Consider the following 27640-nt stretch of genomic DNA (forward strand, 5'->3'; position numbering starts at 1 on the left):
TGATTTAAAAATGATCCAATCAATATTTCACAGCCAAACAAGATGCTTTTGGATGAACAAAACTACTGTGGCTAACGATCCACGGAGGGGTTTTCCATAATGTATGAGTAAAATTCCCAAACCGGCAGAAATCAAGGATCCCACTGTCTTTGCTCTTTGTCTATAAATACTCGTATAAGATTGGAACTAATCAGATTATGTGCTCCCCACTCCGTGCAGTACGGAAGCAGCCTGTGACGTCCGGCCTACATTGTGTAAGCATTAGACTTTCTCCTCCTGCAGCGTTCTGAACATAAGAGGTCACGTCTTAAACCAATGTGCCACCAACAAATTTAATCTCCTTTGTTTGGCAGTGTTTGAATGTACAGACAATGCTGATTGATTGTTTGTCCTTTAGAAAGGCGTAGACATGATTACAAAGATGCATTGCGATATGCATAATTTAACCCTTAAACGCACACCCCGGGTCTTTAATGACCCGGGACATTATAGTTGCTACAGTTTTTCTTCTGTATTATGACATAATCTGAGTGAAAGGGCTTCTCAGAGAAAAATGTAGGGTGGGACTTGATTTTGTCCCTGGGGAATTGATTTGATTGGATGTGACCGGTTGGTAAACACATCATCAAAGAAGAGAATGACCCTGCAAAAGGAAGTCATTTTGATTAAAGTTTGTGAGGGAAAAAGGTTTTATTTTATTTTTTAAATGTCCACTATATTCCAGAAAAGTAAGAACTGTCAATTTTGTCTTCATGGTCACAATCAATGTCTAAAGTATTGTGTGCATCCTTTTGCTTGCTTTCATTGATGTTTGGCAATGGGTAAGTTCAAAAACTATTGCTTAAATTTACATAGCACAGAAGCGTACAAGCATGAACAAGAAAAACTGTAAAGGTGATTCATTGTCCTTATTAACAGCCCATGTATAGAAGACGAAAAAGAAGAAGCCTGAGGCAGATTCCGGAAAGGCCAACAGAGCCGAAGACAAACCGAAGAAGAGCAAAGCTAAAAAGACTGAAGAGTTTTCAGACGAGGAGGAGAATACGCCTTCAGAGAGTCAGTCTGATACATTACACACCTCGCACAGACAAACCTATACTTAGCGACTGTTGTGACTTCATTTTTACTGGATTTTTTCATTATTTGGAGACCCCTCGGAAATTAAATCATCACCAAACGTACAAGGACATTGGATTGGCACATGTTCAAGCTTATATTTATCAAGCAATATTTTTATATTGTAATGATTTCACAGTTACTCTCTAAATGAATGCAGAAACAAAGACAGTATATTCTAAATATTTATTGTAATTGCATCTTTTTATTAATGAAGGCCAGCATCACTGATACTAATACCGCTACTGATATTTCTATGAAGTTAATAATTTTATAACACACAGTAAAATTGAAAGCTACATCAATTTCAACATTTATTAGACATTAAAACATAACTTTTAATTGAAGTGAACTTAGAACAATCCTCACATAAACCGCTCAGACAGAAGGTTGGAGATCCAAACACAGCTTTTAATGAATGGGTAATCCACAAACAGGCAAGAGGTCATAACAGGAAAAATCAAGCAAACAAAACAGAGGATACTGGCAAAAGGGTAATCCATGGAGAGGGCAAGAAATCCAAGACCAAGATACATGAAACCATGGAAATGCAGTTGTTACACATACAAGACTTCAAGTGTACAAGGTATATATAAGCTGTGTCTCATTTCAGAAGGCTGCGTCCTCCGGAGGTCGCATTCGAAGGCTGCATACGTCATAAGGCCGTCTCATTTCAAAAAACTGAGTAGGACTCTCCAAACGCGACCTTCGAATGCGTCCTTCTTTCACAGGAATTCAGAGTGTGCATGAGGTGTATCCTTCACGGCTGGAGATAACCCACAATTCTTTGCGTCTCCGTTAACAACCGTCATATTTTTTTTATATTATATGAAAAAACGGCACCACTGCCAGATATACAAGCGAGCGTAGGTGTGGTGTTTAAAATAAGTTATTTATTGTTGTTTTTTTTAAGCTCTATTACCTCAAACAGATAGTTGTGGTAAACAGGATTACAATGGTTTAGTGCATTTTAAACGTTTAGAACAGTACATTGCTGTCAAGACAAAAAACATTTCATAGTCACTTTCAAGTTATAAATCATTTTCATTCATATAGCTGGCGTGAGAGCGCAAAGAGGCTGAACTTGTTGGCATAGGAACGAGAGACTTCCTGCCTGTGTGTCCTACGAAGGACGTCTCGTTTAATTCTGATTGAGGACACTCCATATACTGCATCCTCCGGAGGACGCAGCCTTCGAAATTTAACGAAATGAGACACAGAATAGGCAGATGTAATGAGGTGATGAGACACAGGTGAAGTGCTAGGGAGTGCGAATTAGTCCGGGCAAAGGATTATGGGTAATGTAGTCTATGATGGAATGACAGTCTGGCTTGAAATGCCCACTGGTGGTGATCAGGGCACTCACACTGGTGAACTGTGACACCATTATAATAAATGGCATATTTACCCATGGCCTTAATTTCAATATAGAGAAATTTAATAATAACTGAAAGTTATCAAACACTTTACAGTCTTAACTGCATAAACTATAAATTAAATATAGATTCATCCTTATTAAAGCTACAATTTTCTCTGTTACACTGACATATAAGATCGCAGTAACTGGATTATTAGGCTGCTTAAGATCTGCCGCCACTGAACATGAAGCGGATCTGACGCCCTGTCACGCACATCTCTTTTTCTCACAACTCTTTAAACTGGGATAAACTGGCTTCTTTTGAGACTCCCCTGCTTCAGAGCGGTCATAGTTAATGAAATGCCAAAGCCCACCCACATGTTGATGTGGTTAGATACAAAGTAGTTTGTGACGTCAGAATCACTGTTGATTTTAAACAGTGTTTTTGTCTTTGGTTCACAGCAGTTTAAATAATAAAATAGGTGTTGACTTCTGAATTTTCGCATGGTTTGTTTTAAAGCATATGAACACTAGCCTGGATGCCAGCCGAACTTAGCCCCGCCCACACATTTTTTAGGTCGGGCAATTCGGTCTGGCCTTGCTCCACAGAGGAGTGATTATCCCCGAACAGAAACTGTTTGGACCAATGAAATCATCAGGGCGGGCTTTAGACGATGACGGACAGATGATCAACAGTAACGTAATCATGCACGTCATCAAAGGGTCTTGGGTTGTATTTGTTTGAATCCTAAACGGAGAGCTTGTTTGTATGCATTCACCATCTCAATTTCTCTCAGAAATGTTGATCATGTTGGGTAAGTACTCTGTGTATCATTAAATTATTTTACAACTCTGGCAAAGATCGTGTATTCCAGCCTGATTTCAGCGCGCGTGCAGACAGGGTTGCCAAGTTTTTACAACAAAATGCGGCAACTACTAGGGGGGTTCTCCGGTGAAAGAATGGCGTTTGGGGGGTAAAATGTGTGTTATTGTGGCAAGGTTGCCTGCTAAAATTCGCACTCCAGGGTCTATATATCACATAATAGTCACTTTAACCCGCAGACATAGAAAAGAACCCGCGGAAAAAACGCGGACTTGGCATCACAGTGCAGTTGAGCTCTGTTGACATTTGACAAGTAACGTTATGCGTCCCTTCGTTGCTCTGATTGGTTGTAGCTCTATCCAATTGATGTCTTTCCTAGTTCAGTTGAAACACGCCTCATAATCACAGCCCAATGGAGCATCAGACTCATATTCTGACTAGAATTGAGTATGACCACGTCAGGCTATATAAACACACTATATAAACAACAATAAAAACTTGATTTTCACTATAGGGTGTCTTTAAAAGTTTCTGTATATGAAGGAATGATAATCAACAGAGCAAGAAACAGGTGCGAAAATCAATCAGAAACCATGGCAACAACGAGAACTTGGGTAACAGTAGCTGTGTTTCATTTCGTTAAATTTCGAAGGCTGTGTCCTCCGGAGGACACGTCCTGTGTAAGATGCAGTATACGGAGTGTCCTCAATCAGAATTAAACGAGACGTCCTTCGTAGGACACACAGGCAGGAAGTCTCTCGTTCCTATGCCAACAAGTTCAGCCTCGTTGCGCTCTCACGCCAGTTATATGAATGAAAACTATTTATAACTTGAAAATGACTATGAAATGTTTCTTGTCTTGACAGAAATGTACTGTTCTAAACGTTTAAAATGCACTAAACCGTTGTAATCCTGTTTACCACAACGATCTTGTTTGAGGTAATAGAGCTTAAAAAACAACAATAAATAACTTATTTTAAACACCACACCTACGCTCGCTTGTATATCTGGCAGTGGTGCCGTTTTTTCATATAATATAAAAAAAAATGACGGTTGTTAACGGAGACACAAAGAATTGTGGGTTATCTCCAGCCGTGAAGGATACACCTCATGCACACTCTGAATTCCTGTGAAAGAAGGACGCATTCGAAGGTCGCGTTTGGAGAGTCCTACTCAGTTTTTTGAAATGAGACGGCCTTATGACGTATGCAGCCTTCGAATGCGACCTCCGGAGGACGCGGCCTTCTGAAATGAGACACAGCTAGTGCCAGGGAACAACAAATCTAAGCAGGAAATGATTGTTACAGGGGCCAGTTGATTATTAAATGGGAATCAGGTATTTTAAGTGCTTGGTTTTAGAACACTTTTTAGGGAGCACTATCATTTTGTACTAGCAGAATGATCCATGGTTGATAAAATAACTTTTTATTTCTCAACAGAGAGCAAAACAGTAAAGAAAAAGAAAACCGAGAAGGACAAAGAAGACATAACAGAGAAGAACACAAAAAAGAAGACCAAGAGTACTCCTAAGAAAAAGAAAGGTATAAGTGATTTTTAATCCATCAATTAGAACAAATAGTTTTGGGACAGATTTTACTTAAAATTGTCTCCAAATGTCTTTACTTTTTTTGCATTTGATCTTGCTCCTCATTCTACCTCTGTGTATGTTGATATGATAACTAGCCAAACCATGACCCTTGATGACTTCAGTAAAACAGAACTGAAAATTTTTTTTTTTTTTTAATAGTACCAAAAATAATGTAAAAATGCAAATATATACACTCACCTAAAGGATTATTAGGAACACCACACTAATACTGTGTTTGACCCCCTTTCGCCTTCAGAACTGCCTTAATTCTACGTGGCATTTATTCAACAAGGTGCTGAAAGCATTCTTTAGAAATGTTGGCCCATATTGATAGGATAGCATCTTGCAGTTGATGGAGATTTGTGGGATGCACATCCAGGGCACGAAGCTCCCGTTCCATCACATCCCGAAGGTGGGTTGAGATCTGGTGACTGTGGCGGCCATTTTAGTACAGTGAACTCATTGTCATGCTCAAGAAAACAATTTGAAATGATTCCAGCTTTGTGACATGGTGCATTATCCTGCTGGAAGAAGCCATCAGAGGATGGGTACATGGTGGTCATAAAGGGATGGACATGGTCAGAAACAATGCTCAGGTAGGCTGTGGCATTTAAACAATGCCCAATTGGCACTAAGGGGCCTAAAGTGTGCCAAGAAAACATCCCCCACACCATTACACCACCACCACCAGCCTGCACAATGTTAACAAGGCAAGATGGATCCATGTTCTCATTCTGTTTACGCCAAATTCTGACTCTACCATCTGAACGTCTCAACAGAAATCAAAACTCATCAGACCAGGCAACATTTTTCCAGTCTTCAACTGTCCAATTTTGCCGAGCTTGTGCAAATTGTAGCCTCTTTTTCCTATTTGTAGTGGAGATGAGTGTTGCCCGGTGGGGTCTTCTGCTTTTGTAGCCCATCCGCCTCCAGTTTGTGTGTGTTGTGGCTTCACAAATGCTTTGCTGCATACCTCGGTTGTAACGAGTGGTTATTTCAGTCAAAGTTGCTCTTCTATCAGCTTGAATCAGTCGGCCCATTCTCCTCTGACCTCTCGCATCAACAAGGCATTTTCGCCCACAGGACTGCTGCATACTGGATGTTTTTCCCTTTTCACACCATTCTTTGTAAACCCTAGAAATGGTTGTGTGTGAAAATCCCAGTAACTGAGCAGATTCTGAAATACTCAGACCGGCCCGTCTGGCACCAACAACCATGCCACGCTCAAAATTGCTTAAATCACCTTTCTTTCCCATTCTGACATTCAGTTTGGAGTTCAGGAGATTGTCTTGACCAGGACCACACCCCTAAATGCATTGAAGCAACTGCCATGTGATTGGTTGATTAGATAATTGCATTAATAGGAAATTGAACAGGTGTTCCTAATAATCATTTAGTTGAGTGTACACTGTATTGCCAAATGAATTGAATTGAATTAAGGTATTCCAATCACTTCCCAGAATGGGTCACTCTGAGGAGCTCAGTGAATTTAAGCGTGGTACTGTGATAGTTTGCCACCTGTGCAATTAGTCCATTCGTGAAATTTCCTCACTACTACATATTCCATGCTCGACTGTTAGTGGTATTATAACAAAGTGGAAGCAATTGAGAACAAAAGCAACTCAGCCACGAAGTATTAGACCACGTAGAAGCACACAGTGCGCAAAAGTTGCCAACTTAAATATTACCTATTGGAATAACATGCACAGACCAAGAAAGTCAACATGGCCAACATAAGGGAAAAAAGATTGTATGTAATCATTTGTATGATTTGTCCTTCAAAACTGACATTTCTAACTGAAATTTTGATCAGATTCTGATGAAGATGAGGACAGTGATGAAGAGGAGACCTCACAGAAGAAGACAAAGAAGAAATCCATTAAAGAAAGCTCCCCTGCTGGCACCAAAGAAAAAAAATCAAAGGCTAAAGGTCAGCTGAGCGTATTCACGCTTGAATGCATGCTAATGAGCCAGGCCAAGGTTCATTTTGAGCTTTGTTCAATTAGTTTCAACAGTCAAGTAGCATTTATGTTATTATAAGAGTCTTTTTTAACTGCACTTTGTTGGGGGTTCTTGGTCCCTTAAAACAGTTTGAGCTTTTTAGGTTTATTCCCCCCTCAAAACAAAACCCTTTAGGTATCGAAACTTAGACAATGGCTTCAGTGTGTGTAACTCTTAATGTCGTTATGTACACATGCATGGGGGGTTTGCGTCTCAGGAAGAGGATTAGCGCTAGATCTCGTGAGCTAAGAAGATTAGCCAGAACAATACGGCAGAGCTGTCTTAAAGATCACCACTCCGGTTTGTCTATGAGCAAAAGTGGGGGACTTTCAAGTGAATTTAACTCTTGGTTTTAGTTATGGTTGTAGGGATTTGTTTGCTCATCTTAAAGGCTTGGCCTCATTTTTCCTGCTGTTAAAAGACAGATGGTGAGCTCCCCAGGGGGGCGGCTGATCAAGCCACTCGGATAAGTGGAGAAACGACATCAACAAATAGTTTAATATAGGGTGATGCAGAAAACCTGGAGCATTTTTCAAAAGTTCAACCATGTTTGTAGACTGGGTAAACCGAGCCTGATCTGATGGCGATTTGATTTTGCCCTCCAACTCAGTCTGGAAACCTGTACATTTATTTATACTGCTTCAGAGAACATGCAGAAATTCATAACGTAATGGGACTGATAGCTAAAAGTTCTTCGAGAATATTTTTGTTTGCTGGATCTCTAGTGCTAACTATTGAGCCATGAACCACATCATTTCCATATTGAAAGTAACTGATCTTCAACTAGAAACTGTGCTGGTTATCTGAAAGCTGGCACACCTTAATAACCCAAGGAGAATTCTGGGAACTGGTCCTTACCTGTCACTTAAGGACTCTCAGCTAAATACGGACTCACAGCCTGTGAACAAACTCTACATTGGCTTCAATGACTCGCACACTAACTTGTAGGTTTTGTTGTAGGCGAGCCATGTAGAAATACTGAGTTATCTAATTTTTTTTTCCCCCAATATATTATCTCTGCAGAGAATAAAGGTGAATCAGAAAGCAAAGGAAAGACATCTAAATCAAAAAAGGAGCCAGCTTCTATGTTTCAGATAAATGGAAACAAACCAGATTTTATTGCAAAAAAGAAAGGTAATTTCACTTTTCTTAAAACACTGTACATTGATCATTGTGTTGTTAAAGCAACTATAGCTTGTGAATCTTACAAAGCCTTTCAAGAATATGTCTGGGTCATATTTCACCGTTTTGCAAAAAATATGAAGCAAACTATTGCATTTGTTTGTATGCTACAATATTTTCAAAATATTTTGTATGCTAAATATTTTTCATACAAAGATATATTATTTAAATCGTAAAGTATTTATACATATTTCTGTTATTTTGATTTACACACAGTGATAGTGTGTGTAATAGTACCCAAAATCACGTTAAAATGCAAATATATACACTATATTGCCAAAACTATTGGGACACCCCTCCAAAATCATTGAATTCAGGTGTTCCAATCACTTCCATGGCCACAGATGTATAAATGAAGCACTAGGCATGCAGACGCTTCTACAAACATCTGCGAAAGTATGCGTCGCTCTCAGGAGCTCATTGAATTCAAGCGTGATGCTGTGATTGGTTGCCACCTGTGGAATACGTCCATTTGAAATTCCATTACTACTAAATATTCCACAGTTTATGTTAGTGGTATTATAACAAAGTGGAAGCAATTGGGAAAAACAGCAACTCAGCCATTAAGTAGTAGGCCACGTAAAATCAGAAAGCGGGGTCAGCGCATGCTGAGGTGCACAGTGCGCAGAAGTCGCCAACTTTCTGCAGAACCAATAGTTACAGACCTCCAAACTTCATGTGCCCTTCAGATTAGCTTAAGAACAGTGTGTAGAGAGCTTCATGAAATGGGTTTCCATAGCCGAGCAGCTCATCCAAGCCTTACATCACCAAGTGCAATGCAAAGCGTCAGATGCAGTGGTGCAAAGCAGCCGCCACTGGACTCTAGAGCAGAGAGACGTGTTCTCTGGAGTAACCAATCACACTTCTCTGTCTGGCAATCCGATGGATGAGTCTGGGTTTGACGGTTGCCAGGAGAACGGTACTTGCCTGACTGCATTGTGCCAAGTGTAAAGTTTGGGGGAGGGGGGATTATGATATGGGTTTGTTCCCTTTCGTTCAGTCACTCCGACGTAACGTCAGTGACTGACGAATGGGGGTTTCGCCTAGAAGCCAATCATCTTCGAGATCTTAGAAAGCGCCCAATGGCAGTGCCAATGCCATGGGCATGCGAAATTTGCATGCGTAACTCCGCCTACCCACCTGGGTATATAAGGAAGTAGCTGGCATGAATCGCATTATGTTTCTGCTTCGGAGCCAAGAGCATCTCTTCACTCCGGCAAGCCTGAATTCTGAAGTCCTCTCTTCAGTCTTCGAGACGAGCGGTTCTCCAGGGTGTTGGTGTAACGGCGCGTTCCAGCGATCTCACATTGCCTGCCTGCTGATCTGTGCAGTGATCTGCAACAGCTGTGTGTGTTTTCCCTGGGCGCTTCGGCACTCTGCAGAGCTTCCTCTCACAAAAAGAGCTTGCGTGTGGCACGTCTTTTTCGAGACGGGTTGCCCGCGCACTTCCGGGTGCGGTCGATATCTGTTGCTGTCTTTGGGACGCATTCACTGCTCGACGTGTTTGGGCCCAGCACGTTCGGACAGTGTTTGTGGATGTGCTCTGTTCCCTCTGTGGGAACATGACCATCGCGATGTTGTGGTCGAGACTCAATGATCTCTGTAAAGAGAGAGAGTCCCCTCTGCCACACCCCGATCTACCATTTCCGAGAGAGGTGGTACTTTGGCTGGTGGCCAGGGTGACCTGAGGGCGGTGCTGTGGTATTAAGAACCCCGACGATCATTCCTCGGGCCACTCCCGCCCTCTTGCACATCGCTTCCAGTGAGTGTTGGACTGAAGCAGCGGGACCGTCTGCTGACGCCCCGTTCGTTTCGTTCATACTCCAGATAGCGGCGAGAGGTCGATTGCCGCATCTCAAGGTGGGCTAGAGTCCTTTGGGGATGACGATTCGGCTATGCTCCGCCTCCGGGTGTGGTAGCACTGTAGAATCTGACCTAGAGTTGACAGCCATGTTATCTCGGGCAGCCGCGAGCCTCGGGCTGGTGTGAATCTCCACCCTGTCACGAGTGCTCGCGGTTGGGCGATTGGTTTTTGGGGGTGGCACCCGACAGCTGCGGGCCCCGCCCCCAATGCCATTTCGCTCCCGAGATGCATGAGGAGTGCACGCGGTCCGGGAGATCTCCGGGTCTTCCCGCGACCGTTTGGTGGCCTCCTCCGCCTTCTCTGCCCTCGAGGGGTCGCGGCCTAAGGGTACACTGGGGTCCCTCCCCCTCAGTCAGGTGCTCTGTTGCGCACTACGGTGTCCACTGAGTGCTTTGACTTGACGCGGTGAGGCTATCCTAAGCGCCCTCCCAAGCCTGCTGGCTCGTCTACTTCGGTGGCGTAGTCCAGCAGTGCTATGGGGTAAGCTGCCGCCCCGATGCGTATGCACGAGGACAGAGCTGATCCAGGGCGTATGAGCCCCCTCGCAGAGCAGACCCCAGTGAAACGCGAGTCCTTCCCTGGTCTCCTCTGTCAGGGCGCAGTCGTTACCAGTGCCTCGACACCGGGCCGCTATGCCACCCGAGTCCGGGCCGGTAACACTGCCTCGAGAAAGGCGTGCCGCCACCGATCCCGCCCAGCGCGGCATCGGTGACCACACGCCCCCTGGGTCAGGAGATGTCCACAGCTGTGGTCCGGGAAAGACAACTGGCCTTACTTGGTCGATGTGGGACGGCTGAGTGAGCCCGCCTCCTCGGCTCGCCCATATCCCAGGCCGGCCTTATCGGCGGCACGGTCAGGGACTGCGCCCAACAGTTCTTGGCTGTCCCCAGAGGCAGACTGGGGCTATCTGCCCCGGCGGCCCGCTGCTGCACCTAAGCGCCGCCGGCACAGTTGCCTCAGCCTCCTCGCCACCAGGGCGACTTCCTGCGACCCCCTCCCTCGTGGCCACAGCAGCAGCCTTCACCCTGGCCATGCCACAGGGCCCGCTGCAGGAAGCCGTCCCAGTCCGCGCCAGCCCCGCAGCCTGCTGAAAATAAGGCCAGCGGCGCTCCGGACGCGGACAGCTCTGGGATGGGCAGTTCTTTCATGGGACGGTGGCAGGTCCGCCCCTTCCCCCGGTGGAGGGCCGGGGGAGAATCCTTTGTCCAGCTGCTGGCCCACGGGTCAGCAGCAACCTTTGCAAGAAAGAACTGATTAACCCATCCCTGAGCACCCAGAGACTGGTGACGGCAGTGTGCGCCGCCCCCGGGCCACGCCGCTCTCGTCCCTCTCTGTCGCCAGCCCCCTCTCAGAGCAGACCCCAGTGGAACGCGAGTCCTTCCCTGGTCTCCTCTGTCAGGGCGCAGCTGTTACCGTCGCCCCGACACCGGGCCGCTACGCCACCCGAGTCCGGGCCGGTAACGCTGCCTCGCTGCCCCACCGAGGGTACGCCGGTGCTCCGCATGACCCCGTTGGTACACTCCCTGGGAGCGTGGCTACAGCTGCCGGGACTGTCCCGCTGGGTCGCACGGACCATCCGGCTCGGCTACGCGATTCAGTTCGCGCGAGCTCCTCCCCGCTTCCGGGGTGTCCGGTACACCATGGTGGGGTCCAATGCCCCAGTCATGCGTGCGGAGATCGCGACCCTACTGGCGAAGGGTGCGGTCGAGCTCGTCCCTCCAGCCGAGATGAAGTCCGGCTTCTACAGCCCTTACTTCATTGTACCGAAGAAATCCGGTGGGTTACGACCGATCCTGGACCTTCGCGTCCTGAACCGATCCCTGTACAGGCTTCCGTTCAGGATGTTGACTGCGAAACACCTTGTCGAATGCGTTCGTCCATGCGATTGGTTTGCAGCGATCGACCTGAAGGACGCGTACTTCCATGTGTCCGTCCTTCCGCGACACAGACCGTCCCTACTGTTTGCGTTCGAGGGGCGGGCATATCAGTATGCCGTACTACCATTCGGGCTAGCTCTGTCCCCTCGCGTCTTCACAAAGATTGTCGAGGCAGCCCTTGCGCCACTCAGGCAACAAGGGGTTCGCATCCTGAACTATCTCGATGACTGGCTCATACTGGGCCACTCTTGGGACCGGGTGTGCGAACACAGAGACCTGGTTCTCCACCACTTAGCTCGTTTGGGCCTTCGGGTCAACTGGGAGAAGAGCAAACTCTGCCCAGTGCAGAGGATCTCTTTTCTCGGTATGGAGATCGACTCGGTCGCCATGTGCGCGCAGCTTACCGGCTTGCGCGCGCAGTCACTGCTGACTTGCCTCAGGCAGATAGAGAGCAAGAGTGCGGTTCCACTGAAACTATTTCAGAGGCTCCTGGGGCATATGGCATCTGCAGCCGTGGTGACGCCGCTCGGATTGCTTCATATGAGACCGCTTCAGCACTGGCTTCGCGATCGAGTCCTGAGATGGGCATGGCAGTCTGGCACGCTCCGGGTCCCAGTGACTCAGGCCTGCAGACAGACACTCACCCAGTGGTCGAACCTCAGCTTTCTACGGGCAGGTGTGCCCTTAGAACGAGTTTCCCGGCATGTTGTTGTGTCAACAGATGCGTCCACCACGGGTTGGGGTGCCATGTGCAATGGACATGCAGCCGCCGGCTCTTGGTCAGAGAGCCAGAGCCGCCTGCATATCAATTGCCTCGAGTTGCTGGCAGTTCGGTTCGCCTTGCACCGCTTCCTAGCGTTGTTGAAGGGCCAACACGTTCTGGTCAGATCAGAGAACACGGCCGTAGTAGCGGACATCAACCACCAGGGCGGTCTACGCTCCCGCCGCATGTCTCAACTCGCCCGCCATCTCATCTTATGGAGTCAGAAGCGCCTGAGGTCCCTTCGTGCTGTCCATATCCCGGGGATCCTGAACCGTGCAGCCGACGAGCTCTCACGGGTTCAGCCTATCCCTTCGGGAGTGGAGACTCCATCCCCAGTCGGTCCAGCTGATCCGGGATCAGTTCGGGGATGCACAGGTAGATCTGTTTGCCTCCCACGACTCGTCCCATTGCAGCCTGTACTTTTACCTGACCGAGGGCACGCTCGGCACAGACGCACTGGCGCACAGCTGGCCGCAGGGCCTACGCAAGTATGCGTTCCCCCAGTGAGCCTTCTTGCACGTGTTCTGTGCAAGGTCAGGGAGGACAAGGAGCAGGTCATCTTGGTCGCCCCGTACTGGCACGGCCGGACCTGGTTCCCAGAACTAGTTCTCCTTGCGACAGCCCCTCCCTGGCCGATTCCTCTGAGACAGGATCTACTCTCTCAGAGACGGGGCACCCTGTGGCACCCGCGTCCCGATCTTGGAACCTCCACGTGTGGCTCCTGGACGGGACGCGGCAGGTTTGAGTACCCTACCACCTCCGGTGGTGGCTACCATCACTTCCGCTCGGGCCGAGTCCACGAGACGGGCCTATGCGTTGAAGTGGAACCTCTTCGTCAATTGGTGCTCTTCTCGCCAAGAAGACCCCTGGAAGTGCCCGATCGGGTCTGTGCTCTCTTTCCTCCAGGAAGGGTTGGACCGAAGGCTGTCTCCATCCACCCTGAAGGTTTATGTGGCCGCTATTGCCGCCTACCATGACCTCTTGGACGGGAAAACGGTAAGTAAGCACGACCTGGTCATCAGGTTCCTGAGTGGTGCGAGGAGACTACATCCTCCTCGTGCTCCTCTCGTACCCTCTTGGGACCTCTCAGTAGTTCTAAGTGCTCTGCAGAGGGCCCCATTTGAGCCTTGCGGTCAGTAGATGTTAAGTTCTTGTCTATGAAGACAGCGCTCCTGACCGCATTGGCCTCCATCAAGAGGGTAGGGGACCTGCAGGCATTTTCGGTTGATGAAGCGTGCCTGGAATTCGGGCCGGCTGACTCTCACGTGATCCTGAGACCCCGGCCTGGATATGTGCTCAAGGTTCCCACCACTCCGTTTAGAGACCAGGTGGTGAACCTGCAAGCGCTGCCTTTGGAGGAGGCAGACCCAGCCTTGGCATTGCTCTGTCCAGTACGCGCCCTTCGCGCTTACGTAGACAGGACGCAGTGTTTCAGGACCTCAGACCAGCTCTTTGTCTGTGATGGTGGGAAGCTGAAAGGGAAGGCTCTCTCAAAGCAAAGGCTGTCTCACTGGATAGTGGACACCATTGTTTTGGCTTACCAGCAGCAGGGACGCCCATGTCCCCTTGGGGTCAGGGCCCATTCCACCCAGAGTGTGGCCTCCTCTTGGGCTTTAGCACATGGCGCTCCGCTGACAGACATCTGCAGAGCTGCAGGCTGGGCGACACCAAACACATTCGCCAGGTTTTATAAACTCCGAGTGGAGCCTGTATCCGACTATGTACTCGCCTCTACAAGTGGCCGGTAATGGATTGGCTCAGGTGTCTTCGCTTGCTCGCCATTCCACTCCACGGACTGTATACGTGCGATATTCTTCTCAGGTGAGTTCCCCGAGAGCCCTGAGCTCCTCCAGCACTGACGACGCCGACGCCAGTAAGTCTGCCCTTAGCCCAGACACTCGTGTCCGGCCAGGTGCCCCATGTGCATGGTTCCCCTCCGGCGACCCCCACATGTGTATTTCCACCGTAAGCCTCCCTGAGCTGGTGTATTCCCTTGGCAACCTTGCCACCCCCTGGGGTTAAAAATCCACCTGCGGCTGGTACCCCAGTGATCTTCCGTATGCAGCCCCCCGGGGTCATACGTGTATTCCTAAGTCCTCCCTACGGGCAGGCATCTTGGCGCATATCTCCTCCTGGAATATGCCTCCCAGTGTACCTTGGTATTCCTGCGTTAAGTAGAGGCCTTTGACCGTCCTAACTGGCATCAGGGTTCTCACGCTTGCGCAGGGCACTGGAAGACAGCCGAGTGGCGTTATTGCATTGGGACCCCCATTCGTCAGTCACTGACGTTACGTCGGAGTGACTGAACGAAAGGGAACGTCTCGGTTACGTATGTAACCCTCGTTCCCTGAGGAGGGAACGGAGACGTAACGTCCCGCTGCCACTTCCGCTGTACCGCTGGAACGGCCGAGAGTTCAGTCTTGGCTCCTCAGCAGGTAACATAATGCGATTCATGCCAGCTACTTCCTTATATACCCAGGTGGGTAGGCGGAGTTACGCATGCAAATTTCGCATGCCCATGGCATTGGCACTGCCATTGGGCGCTTTCTAAGATCTCGAAGATGATTGGCTTCTAGGCGAAACCCCCATTCGTCAGTCACTGACGTTACGTCTCCGTTCCCTCCTCAGGGAACGAGGGTTACATATGTAACCGAGACGTTTTCAGGGGCTGGGCTTGGCCCCTTAGTTCCAGTAAAATGAACTCTTAATGCTTCAGCATACCAATATATTTTGGACAATTTTATGCTCCTAATGTTGTGGGAACAGTTTGGGGATTGCCCCTTCCTGTTCCTTATGCAATGTACATAAAAACATCGATAAACGACATTAAGGGTGTGGAGGAACTTGACTGACCTGCACAGAGTCCTGACTTCAACCAGATAGATCACCTTTGGGATGAATTAGAGCGGAGACTGAGAGCCAGGCCTTCTCATCCAACACCAGTGGCTGACCTCACAAAAGGTCAGGCACTGATACCTTCTAGAAGATTGGTCAAAAAAGCCTGAAAAGACTGAACAGCTGAAGCTGTTAGAGCTACAAAGGATGGACCAACTCAACGCTGGGAAAGCTCAATTAAGCCCTACGGAATAAGAATGGAATGTCATTAAAATTCAGGTGTATGTTAAGGCAGACGTCCCAACACTTTTGGCAATATAGTGTATCTAAAAATTGACTTTTCTTTTTGCAATATATAATTTAAATATACATTTTATGTTGGGGTCAAATATGACTTGGACATTGCTTGGAGTATATAATTAAATAATCAATAATACAATTTTATTATATAATGAATAAACATTGTAATTGTCAAATTCATCACCAGCCACTAAGTCTGACAGCGATGAGAGTGAGCCAGAGACTAAACCCAGCAAGAGCAAAAAGAAATCCACTGCCAACTCCACCTCCATGTTTCAAGCTGGAGGAGACAAAGACAAGAAAAAAGACAAGAGTAATAAGGACAAAGACAAGAATAACAAGAAAAAGAGTAAGTGGAAGACTTCTATCTAAACTGTTAGTTTGGAGAGAAAAAAATAGACAAAAGATCGACTACTGTAACCACATGTGCTTACCCACAACTTTTTATTATACTCGAAAAAATATTTTTAAAAATGCATAACTTCCAAGAGAAAAAAGTGTTCCTAGCAGGCTACTAATTTCAGAGACAGTTACCCGGGTGAGTCTGTGTTATCAGTTTTTACCGGTTGTTATCAGAGAATAACACACCGCTGGATCAGAATCAAGCATTCCACAGAGCCGTGTAATAAATCCATATGCTTCTCATTTTAGAGACTGCTAAATCTGATGAAAGTGATGATGAGGATACAGAAGTGCCCAAAAAGAAGAAAGGCAAAGGAAAGAAAAGTAAAAAGGTAAGACTCCTGTGAATTGAGGCAATGTCAGCCTGAGGGAAAAATCTGAATAGTAATATCTATTTTGTGACAGGAGGAGAGGCCTCCATCACCGGAGATTGAGTTTGATGACCTTGAGGAGTTTGTTCTTCAGTCTGCGCCTCAGGGAACCACCATCAAGTGTAAAGTGACGCGAGATAAGCGCGGCATGGACAGAGGCTTCTACCCCACCTATTACCTCCATTTAGACAATGAGAAGAAGGTAACTTGCATTTTTGGCTCAAATTCATGCAGAACTACTGACAGTTCTACAATGTTTTGTACCAATATTTTGAAATGCATAGCTCTACTAAGGGCATGCAATTACAAATTAGGGCTTTTCACACTTGAAATAGTTAACCCTGTGAAACAGGTCTTACTCAACCCTCTCCGAGCGGGATATAAATCGGCGTCTCCTCTCGAGATCAGGGGAGTGAGGTTTACACACACAACTCTTACTGGTGTATGTTACACTCAAGCGGCATCCTCCCCCAGTTTCTGTTGAAGCCAATACGGAAGTGACTTAAACTGAAAATCATTGACTGGCCACTAGGGACAGGCTCCAGAAGGAGCAGAATCTCATTGAGCTCCATGTTAAAATGCCCAACTTTACAGCAGAAAAAAACAGGTTAAGAGCCTGTTACAAATTGTGGTTTTGTTCTATACAGTTCATTTTGCTCTTTAAACTATGAGGGGGGTGAATTTTTTTAAAACTCATTCATTTACATTATATAAAGCCTTAAAGTTCTGCATAATTAAGGGCATGGCCACTTTGAGTGACAGGTGGATAGCCATTTATTCCCCGTCTGTTAGTCATTGCGTCACCTAAGCTTTGCCCACGTCCTGCCTCTTTACCCATTTTCTGTTATCTGGGTGTGCCGCGCACTGCCAAGATGGCAACGGCCAGCTCGTCTCTTCTTTATGCTTCAGAACTGCTCCTATGGGTGACATAACGGACACTTTGTCCATATTTTTTTACAGTCTATGGTTACACTCACCCCCCTAAACCTCACTCCCATCTGGGTCACGGCACCACATGTAAGCAGTCCTACTTAACCCGCTCCCAGAAAAAATTACAAGTGTAAAACTTTCCTTTACCTGGGGTTGAGAACGACAATAACCGGTGTTAAGCTCAGTGTGTAAAGCTCTATTGATGACTAACTAGGGACCCTCTTTGCCATTTCACACCATCCTGCAGGTCTTCCTATTGGCTGGTCGAAAAAGAAAAAAGAGTGCAACATCAAATTATTTGATATCCATAGATGCCACTGACCTGTCACGGGGAGGGAATAATTTTATCGGAAAGCTGAGGTAACTTGTTTGATGTAAAATGTATGCAAAATAAGTATGCTTGCTGAGCTACTGCACTTTTTAAGGTTTTTGGTTTCTCTTCTTTTAGGTCCAATCTCATGGGTACCAAGTTCACAGTGTTTGACAATGGTCTCAACCCTGACCGTGCCCTTAGGGACATGTCTAATGCCCGGCAAGAGCTAGCGGCTATAATTTATGTGAGTGCTCACTTCAGTTCCTCAAAAGTTGACCTGGAGGTTGGAAAATTGTTTAGAAGTTTCAAAGTAGATACTGCTGTTTCTGTCCAGGAGACAAATGTTTTGGGGTTTAAAGGGCCCAGAAAAATGGCTGTGATCATCCCAGGCATGGATGACGACAATGAGCGAGTGCCGATACGCCCACGAACAGTAAGTTCAGTTACTGCTTTATATCTGACTCTGACATGTAACAACAAATGCAAGCAAGAAAATTCCCAATAAAGGCTCATTGGGAAAATGTGTTTTAAACAAAAACAAATTCCAAAAACTTGCCTATACATTCAATTTACTGAAGTTTCCAGTTGAAGTTAACACTTGTTGCGGTAAAACAACAGCAACTTGTATTCCTTTTCACACAAATTATGATAACAGGTGCAGATTATTGACTCTTTAATACCTTTAACTCTTTCGCCCCGCCAGCGTTTCAGCAATAAATCTGGGAGTGTAAAGCACTTTGGAAAACTTATGTTTTTTGTTTTGTTTTTTTAAACATGCTATATGAATAAAATATAGTTTGATTTTATTTGAAAATGTTGCCATCCAGCACCTGCATTATTGATAATTTTTTGATCCAAGGTTTCATGGCCCCAAGAAACACATTTTATAATCAACATTTGAATTTGGGTGAGCTTCATAAAAAGCAACATTTTGAGCAAAAAAAAATCATGTTTTTGTCAAAGATTATATCTGGATCGGATTCAGAACGATGATCAAAACACAGATGGAGTAGATGGAGTTCATTAAAACACCCAAAACTTCACAGCTCTGTTACTGACATTTCATTCAGTAACATTAGGCAGTTTTTATTTATATGCGGTTTAATGTTGATGATTGCGTTATTTTACGCATGCATATGATTATGTATGCTATCGCTTGTTTCTGATTCTTCTTCTCATGTGTTTTGATCAGGAGTTTCTGTACTCTTTCAGAAGTTTCATAATAGAGCCCCCTACGATATAACAGTGAAAACACAGAGCGCTGGAAAATTCTGGCAATGGAGGGGAAAGAGTTAATAAAGACTTATTTTTGTGTTGTTCCTTGCACATTACTATATTATGACCTCAGTCCAACCTTCATAGGGCATGGTTTGTGAACTAATTTTGATGTTTGCCGCACATGATCAGCACATAAATATGTGTGGCTTTTCTGATGTAGTAAACTTACACAGAAGCTCAGCTGATACAGCACTGCACTTGCAATGTGGTGTGCTTCCCATGAGTCCCATGAAACACAAGTCACAATAAAAGAGCTCAAAGGACTGGTAGAAGCAAGTTAAAATGGCCTGGTTGATTTTATTTTTTGATATTTGAAACATTTTGAACAGGGATTTAGCTATGTCTCAAAATCGATGTTATTTACGTGGTCATTTCTAACTGAAATTAAATTTCATAAGTAACAGATTTGAGACTTGTTTAAAGAAGCATAAACCAAAGATCCGACTAACACTAACTCCTGTGGCTGGTTGGATAAACAGCATATTAAAGATTGGACCAAGATGGGTTTTTACTATGGGATGGGTTTTGATTACCGAGTTGGGTCCAAGCTAGGGCAAAGATGTGTTTTAACACTAAGATGGGTTTTGACTACCTAGTTGGGTCCCACCTAGTTGCAAGTACCATCCTATATGAAATAAATTGGGGCAGTTAACATGGCCAATATGGAACCTGCAGACAATTCCATATTGAGGCTTTTTCTCAGCTCTTTTCTTACCTAAATGGGCTATACATACAAATGTTGGCTGGGGGCTAGTCTTAAAAGTTAGTCATCTCATGTTTTTCATCAAGACTGCTGCTAACTTTTTGAAGTCAGCTACATACAATTGTAGATTATATTTGGGAAAGTAAAACTATACCTTGGTTATAAAAAATAATTATACTTCAAGTTCATTTTATTTAGTATGCTTAAGTAAAGTTCAAGTAGAATTGAAATAGTAATTATACTCATATAATTACTATGATAACTACTTTCTAGAAGTATTCTTGTAAGTGAACTGTTTATACTACATGGGACAAAATTGGACTACTTTTTAGTGTATAAAAGTATACACTTAAGTATACTTAAACTGTAACAGCAATAAGCTTAAAAAGTAAAAAGTTTTTCATTTGTACTGCAACTATCCTACAAGTGAATGTATAGTTTACTAGTTAAATACTTAAAAAACTAACTAAATAAATAAAATAAAAAACTAGTTTAATAGTTTTATATTCCAAGTACTTTAAAAAAATGAACATAACATATTACTTATAGTTTAGTATTTATATATTATTTTGGTATTTTACATTTACTTAAAACATACATTTTATTCCTTTTTATCAACACTTAATATGGGTAAGTTTCATAAAAAACAAACAAAAAAACACAAAAACACAACACACAAAGCTGAGAAAATCGTCTCGGTTATGTATATAACCCTCGTTCCCTGAAGGAGGGAACGGAGACGCATGTCGGAACTGACCGATGGATTGGGATCTGATCTCAGAGACCTATTTACTTTGAGTATGTAAAAACGAGCCAATCGGAGATTGGCATGTGACCCGCGCATTCCACTCTCCGCCCCGCAGCGCGGGTATAAATAGGAAGTGGAATGGCAGATCAATACTTTTTTCTGCTGAGGAGCCGACTAGTGACTGGGCTCCTAGCGGAAGCACACAACTGGTGACGAGACGTACATCTCCGTTCCCACCTTCAGGGAACGAGGGTTACATACATAACCAGTTCGACGTAGGTCAGAACTGACCGACGAATTGGGATCCCTACCAAAACACCATGAGGCTGGCCCTTCCAGCGTCCTGCTTGAGCGCACTGTTCCGTCTAGTATGGTACAGAAGTCAGGGCTCCAAGCCGGGAGGTCAGTCACTGCTGTTTCTGCGAGACCCACTCAGTGTGACTACTGAACGCTGGGAAAGCATGCCCGTCTCGGGAGAAGGTACGCTGCAGAGCCACATCCTTCAGAGAAGGGCTGGTGGCGGAATACACATAAGGACTAACCTGGCAGGGTAGTGCAACATATGGCAGTCTCTGGGGTGGTTCCAACCTAATTGTAGGGGGGAAAGAACACGCCCAGAGATGACAGAACGGGCTCTGTCAAGGGAAAGACACGGGGCTAGCCGAGTAGGGTAGCGAATACCGTGGAAGAATACACATATGGGGTTGCCGTGTGGGAACCGCTACATATGGAACCCAGCCTACAGCCACGTTCCACAAGCATACGGGTGTGGGCCTAGCGTCAGACGGTCCACAACGTCTGACACTGCAGGGGTGAAGGAGGAGCTCGACAGGGTTAGCCGTTTCCAGGGAACACAACTGGAGACAATAGACGCACGTATCCGGCCCAGAGGCGGGAGTGGTGTTGCAAACCAACACTTAGAACGGGCACTTAGCGCTACTGGCCACTAGGGGCGAGAATGCGGGAAGACACTGGCTCTACACGGAGGCTATAAAATCTAGCGAACGTGTTAGGTGTCCCCAGCCCGCAGCTCAACAAATGTCTGTCAGCGAGGCGCCTTGAGCCAGCGCCCAGGAGGAAGCTACACTCCTTGTAGAGTGTGCTCACAACCTGAACGGGAAAGGCATGTCTTGGGACTGGTAAGCCAAGACAATAGCATCCACTATCCAGTCGGCTAACCTCTGCTTGGAGACAGCCTTTCCCTTCTGCTGGCCTCTGTAACAGATGAAGAGTTGCTCTGAGGTCTGAAAACTTTGAGTCCGGTCAATGTAAGCGCGAAGAGCGCGGACCGGACACAACAAAGCCAGGGTTGCAGGTTCACTACCTGATCCCGGAAGGGAGTGGTAGGAACCTCGGGCACGTATCCAGGCTGGGGTCTCATGACAACGTGAGAGTTACCAGGCCCGAATTCTAGGCACGATTCGTTGACCGAAAGTGCATGCAGGTCCCCTACCCTCTTAATGGTAGCCAATGCGGTCAGGTGCACTGTCTTCTTTGACAAAATGTAAAGCTCAGTTTACTCCAAAGGCTCAAAGGGAGGGCTCTGAAGTATCCTGAGCACTAGAGCTAAGTCCCAAGAGGGTATCAAGTTTGGGCGAGGAGGATTTAGTCTCCTCGCACCTCTGAGGATTCTGAAGACTAGGTCGTGTTTTCCTACGGACTTACCTTCAATTGCGTTGCGTCATGGTACGCCGCTATTGCGGCAACGTTCACTTTGAGGGTGGAGGGAGACAGCCTTTGCTCCAACTCATCTTGCAGGAAGGGTCTTCGGGGTCTTCCCGGCGGGAAGAGCACCACTCAACGAACAGGTTCCATTTCAGCGCATAGAGGTGTCTCTAGCTGAAGAGATGGTATCTACGACTGCTTGTGGTAGTCCATCTAGAACCTCTGCGTCCCGTCCAGGGACCAGACATGAAAATTCTAGAGGTCTGGACGCGGGTGCCATAAAGTGACCCGTCACTGAGAAAGAAGGTCCTTCTTCAGGGGAATGGGCCAAGGAGGAGCTGTCTCGAGGAGAGTTAATTCTGGGAACCAGGTCCGGTTGGGCCAATAGGGCGCAACTAACAAGACCTGCTCCTCGTCCTCCCTGACTTTGCACAAAGTCTGTGCAAGAAGGCTCACTGGGGGAAACGCATATTTGCATAGGTCCCGGGGCCAGCTGTGCGCCAGTGCATCTGTGCCTAGGGTACCTCCGGTCAGGGAATAGTACCACTGGCAATGGGTCGTTTCTGGAGAGGCAAACTGGTCTACCAGTGCGGCTCCGAAGAAGTCCCATATCAGCTGGACCGCCTAGGGGTGGAGTCGCCACTCTCCCGGAGGTGCTGACTGCCGAGAGAACTCGTCGGCTGTCTGGTTGACCACACCTGGGACATGAATGGCCCGAAGCAATCTCAGCTGCTTCTGACTCCACAGGAGCAGTTGGCGGGCGAGTTGGAACATGCCACGGGAGCGTAGACCACCCTGACGGTTGATGTACGCAACGGCCGCCATGTTCTCCGTATGGACCAGTACATGTCTGCCATGTAGCGGCCCCTTGAGGCGGCGCAGTGCCAAATATACTGTTGAAATGTCAATTTCAATTTTGAAATTACAATTGATATGCCAATGCAATTGGGGTCCCGTCCACAGACCCGCAACTGCATGCCTGTTGTACGTGGCCCCCCAGCCTGTGACAGAGGCATCCGTGAACAGCACAGCATGCCTGTACACTTGTTCTAAGGGCACCCCAGCCCGCAGAAACGTAGCGTCGGACCAAGTGCTGAAAGTTTGGCGGCAGTAAGTAGTCACTGGGACCCAGTACTGACCGCTCTGCCACGCCCACCTTGGGACTCGAGCCAGTGTTGAAGCGGTTTCATATGAAGCAATCCGAGCGGCGTTACCGCGGCTGCAGATGCCATATGCCCCAGGAGCCTCTGAAAGAATTTCAGTGGGACCGCTGTCCTGCCTTTGAATGAATTCAAGCAGTTCAACACGGGCCCGATTCAGGACGCGCAGGTCCAAGATTGGTTGTAGCTCACCCCCTTTCTTGGGTACAATAAAGTAGGGACTGTAGAACCCTGGGTTCTACAGTCCAGGGTTATTTGCTGCAACAACCGCATTGTTAAAAATAAAAAAGCAACCGCAAAAAATAAAAAATAAAAATTGTACAAATTATCACAGATGATATCCCAAAAATGATAGCTAGTTAAGCAATTATCTAATTTATGAGCTAAATTACAATACTCACTACACGGAGAAGAAAATATACTTTGGATTAATTAAAAAATTAAAAAAAAAACGGTAATTTGTTACAGCAGAATGAATGTGAGTTTTCCTCAAATTATATTTATGGCTTAGTTCAAACATTACATTTTGATTTAATATTAATCAAAAATACTTTACACAGATAAAAATATTCCTACAACGTGAAACGATTTTTACTATCAAATATCCCAATATATATTTTCTTTAGTTAATGTTAATTTCAACATTAATAAAATTAATTGTTGTGTTTGTTATCATTAGTTAATGCATTGTGAACTAACATGAACAAACAATGAACAGCTGAATTATAATAAGGATAATATTGACAGAGATTAATAAATACTGTAAAAAAGCTCATTGTTAGTTCATGATTTTAGTACATTTACTAATGTTAACAAATGAGACCTCATTGTCAAGTGTTACCATGTTACTTACACTCACCTAAATGATTATTAGGAACACCTGTTCAATTTCTCATTAATGCAATTATCTAATCAACCAACCACATTGCAGTTGCTTCAATGCATTTAGGGGTGTGGTCCTGGTCAAGACAATCTACTGAACTCCAAACTGAATATCAGAATGGGAAAGAAAGGTGATTTCAGCAATTTTGAGCGCGGCAAGGTCGTTGGTGCCAGATGGGCCGGTCTGAGTATTTCACAATCTGCTCAGGATTTTCACACACAACCATTTCTAGGGTTTACATAGAATGGTGTGAAACGGGAAAAACATCCAGTATACAGCAGTCCTGTGGGCGAAAATGCCTTGTTGATGCCAGAGGTCAGAGGAGAATGGGCCGACTGATTCAAGCTGATAGAAGAGCAACTTTGACTGAAATAACCGCTCGATACAACCGAGGTATGCAGCAAAGCATTTGTGACGCCACAACACACACAACCTTGAGGCAGATGGGGTACAACAGCAGAAGACCCCACTGGGTACCACTCATCTCCACTACAAATAGGAAAAAGAGGCTACAATTTGCACCATAATTGGACAGTTGAAGAAAAATGTTGCCTGGTCTGATGAGTTTTGATTTCTGTTGAGACATTCAGATGGTAGAGTCAGAATTTGGCGTAAACAGAATGAGAACATGGATCCATCATGCCTTGTTACCACTGTGCAGGCTGGTGGTGGTGGTGTAATGGTGTGGGGGATGTTTTCTTGGCACACTTTAGGCCCCTTAGCGCCAATTGGTTGATTGGACAATTGTTTAATTGCCATGGCCTACCTGAGCATTGTTTCTGACCATGACCATCCCTTTATGACCACCATGTACCCATCCACTGATGGCTTCTTCCAGCAGAATAATGCACCATGTCACAAAGCCCGAATCATTTCAAATTGGTTTCTTGAACATGACAATGAGTTGACTGTACTAAAATGGCCCTCACAGTCACCAGATCTCAACCCAATAGAGCATTTTTGGGATGTGGTGGAACGGGAGCTTTGTGCCCTGGACGTGCATCCCACAAATCTCAATCAACTGCAAGATGCTATCCTATCAATATGGGCCAACATTTCTAAAGAATGCTATCAGCACCTTGTTGAATCAATGCCACGTAGAATTATGGCAGTTCTGAAGGCGAAAGGGGGTCAAACACAGTATTAGTATGGTGTTCATAATAATCCTTTAGGTGAGTGTAAAGTTGGAATTGTATCTAGCGGTGAGGTTGTGAATTGCAATCCCCCACCACTCCCTCCCTTTCAAAGCACAAAGAGAAGCTATGTTGGCTGACACAGGACAAAGATATCATCTGAGACAGCAGAGTGTAGCTAGCGCTCTGTATAGCAGTTTTTCCGTTTATGTCTACTGTAGAAACATGTCGGTGCAAAATGTGACTTCGCTGTAAGGGGATTTGATGTGTATGTAGAGAGAAATGAAATAAAAACATAAGGGTAAATTATCCTTATCTTTATACAACACTGAAAACATAATGTATATTATGTTACATATCTGTCAAATGTCTGATCCTCATAAATATTACACACTGCACCTTTAATGTAGGTCAATATAATTATTTGGCTTAACTTATTTTCACCATAAACAAAAGCTAAATTAGCTTTAATATGAAAGTATAATTTTCACTTTTGAAAAATTGTGTCAGTCAATGTTTAAATGAGGTTACTTAGCATAAATAAAGACAACTTCAAATGCATATACATCATACTTTCTGTTATGCACAAACAAATGCCCAATAATTTGAAGCTAGCCACTATGTGTCTGCACATCAACACTGGTGACAAGTGTAAATGCTACTCTCTTTTTTCCCTCTGGGCTGTGTTTGCTTTTAGTCAAACTGAATAAAAGAAACCATGATTTTCAATCAGACCGATTTAAAAATGCATTCTCTTATTTCACCTAAAGGACAATGACAGCATACTTATGCGCTACCAGAACAGACAGATGGACAACCTGATTGAACTCCACAACAAAACTCCAGTTTGGAATGATGACACTGCTTCCTATGTCCTCAACTTCTCTGGACGGGTCACACAGGCCTCTGTCAAGAACTTCCAGATCGTTCACAGCAAAGACAGTGAGTGAGACTTGTGACTGGTGATATTCTGTCAATGTCCTGTTACCTCTTCAACGGTGCTTACACAAAGGTTACAACATTTCAATAGGACAAATTATGCTGGAATTGTGTTTGTATTGGAATTGTTACTATAGCCTGAATGCAAAAACTATAGCCTCACTGTAAATGCTCTCTTTTTCAGATAGCTACATTGTGATGCAGTTTGGAAGGGTGGCAGATGATATGTTCACTCTGGACTATAATTACCCTATGTGTGCAGTGCAAGCCTTTGCTATCGCTTTGTCTAGCTTTGATGGCAAATTGGCCTGTGAATGAATGCAAGGCACAAACCAAGAGTCACAATTTTGCAATTAGCACATGGTAACTTCATCATCAGTGAGGAAGATGAAGAAAGATGTGCTATCTGATGACGTGGAACATTTTTATGATTTTCACTGTGCCTGAATGTGATTGGGATACATTTAGCTTAGATGCAGAACAGGAACTAGGCATTGCACATAGGCATTGCCTGTGCTGCAGAGATGCATGGGATGAATGCAGGCTACTTAAAACAAGATTTATGAATGTGTGGATTTTTATATAAATCTAGATATCAGAAGCAAATGATGAATGTATGTTTTTATCTCAAACACCTGAGGTGCAAAGCATGTGAAAACATATGTCATTTTTAACGCACATTGTTGTTTCAAAATGTATTCGGAAATGTTTACTGAATTACAGTATCATATTGTTTTTTTGTTTTGGTTATAATAATTATGTAAAAATGTTCATGCCTTTGTGATTTATATTTGGAGATACATTTGGCATTTTCAATGTTTGATGGTAACAGAGTTTGACAGTTACAGAGTTTGACAATGGTAACAGAGTTAGAGACGGTAACAGTTTGACGGTAACAAAATGTTGGCAACGGTAACAGAGTTTGAGACGGTAACAGAGTTTGGCGACGGTAACAGAATTTGAGACGGTAACAAAGTTTGGTGACGGTAACAGAGTTTGGCGACGGTAACAGAGTTTGGCGACGGTAACAGAGTTTGATATGGTAACAGAGTTTGACGGTAACAGAGTTTGGCACCGGTAATAGAGTTTGGCAACGGTAACAGAGTTTGAGATGGTAACAGAGTTTGCGACGGTAACAGAGTTTGGCAACGGTAACAGACTTTGGCAACGGTAACAGAGTTTGAGACAGTAACAGAGTTTGGTGACGCTAACAGAGTTTGGCAACGGTAACAGACTTTGGCAACGGTAACAGAGTTTGAGACAGTAACAGAGTTTGGTGACGGTAACAGAGTTTGGTGACGGTAACAGTTTGAGACGGTAACAGAGTTTGGCGACGGTAACATAGTTTAACGGTAACAGTTTGCCGACGGTAACAGGGTTTGGCAACGGTAACAGAGTTTGACGGTAAC

General features: G+C 45.3%; 1 protein-coding gene across 1 annotated transcript; it reads left to right on the forward strand.

The window, feature by feature from the left end:
- Positions 1–27640, forward strand: tulp1a (TUB like protein 1a). The gene is made up of 13 exons (XM_067447364.1): positions 1–254; positions 930–1056; positions 4736–4837; positions 6698–6814; positions 7909–8019; positions 15894–16055; positions 16358–16440; positions 16514–16681; positions 17657–17769; positions 17858–17966; positions 18057–18155; positions 26063–26234; positions 26416–27640. The coding sequence occupies exons 1-13, from the start codon at positions 198–200 to the stop codon at positions 26547–26549; spliced, it is 1554 nt and encodes a 517-aa protein (XP_067303465.1). The 5' UTR covers positions 1–197; the 3' UTR covers positions 26550–27640.

Source organism: Pseudorasbora parva, chromosome 6 (assembly GCF_024679245.1).
Source record: "Pseudorasbora parva isolate DD20220531a chromosome 6, ASM2467924v1, whole genome shotgun sequence".
NCBI classification, from domain to species: Eukaryota; Metazoa; Chordata; class Actinopteri; order Cypriniformes; family Gobionidae; genus Pseudorasbora; species Pseudorasbora parva.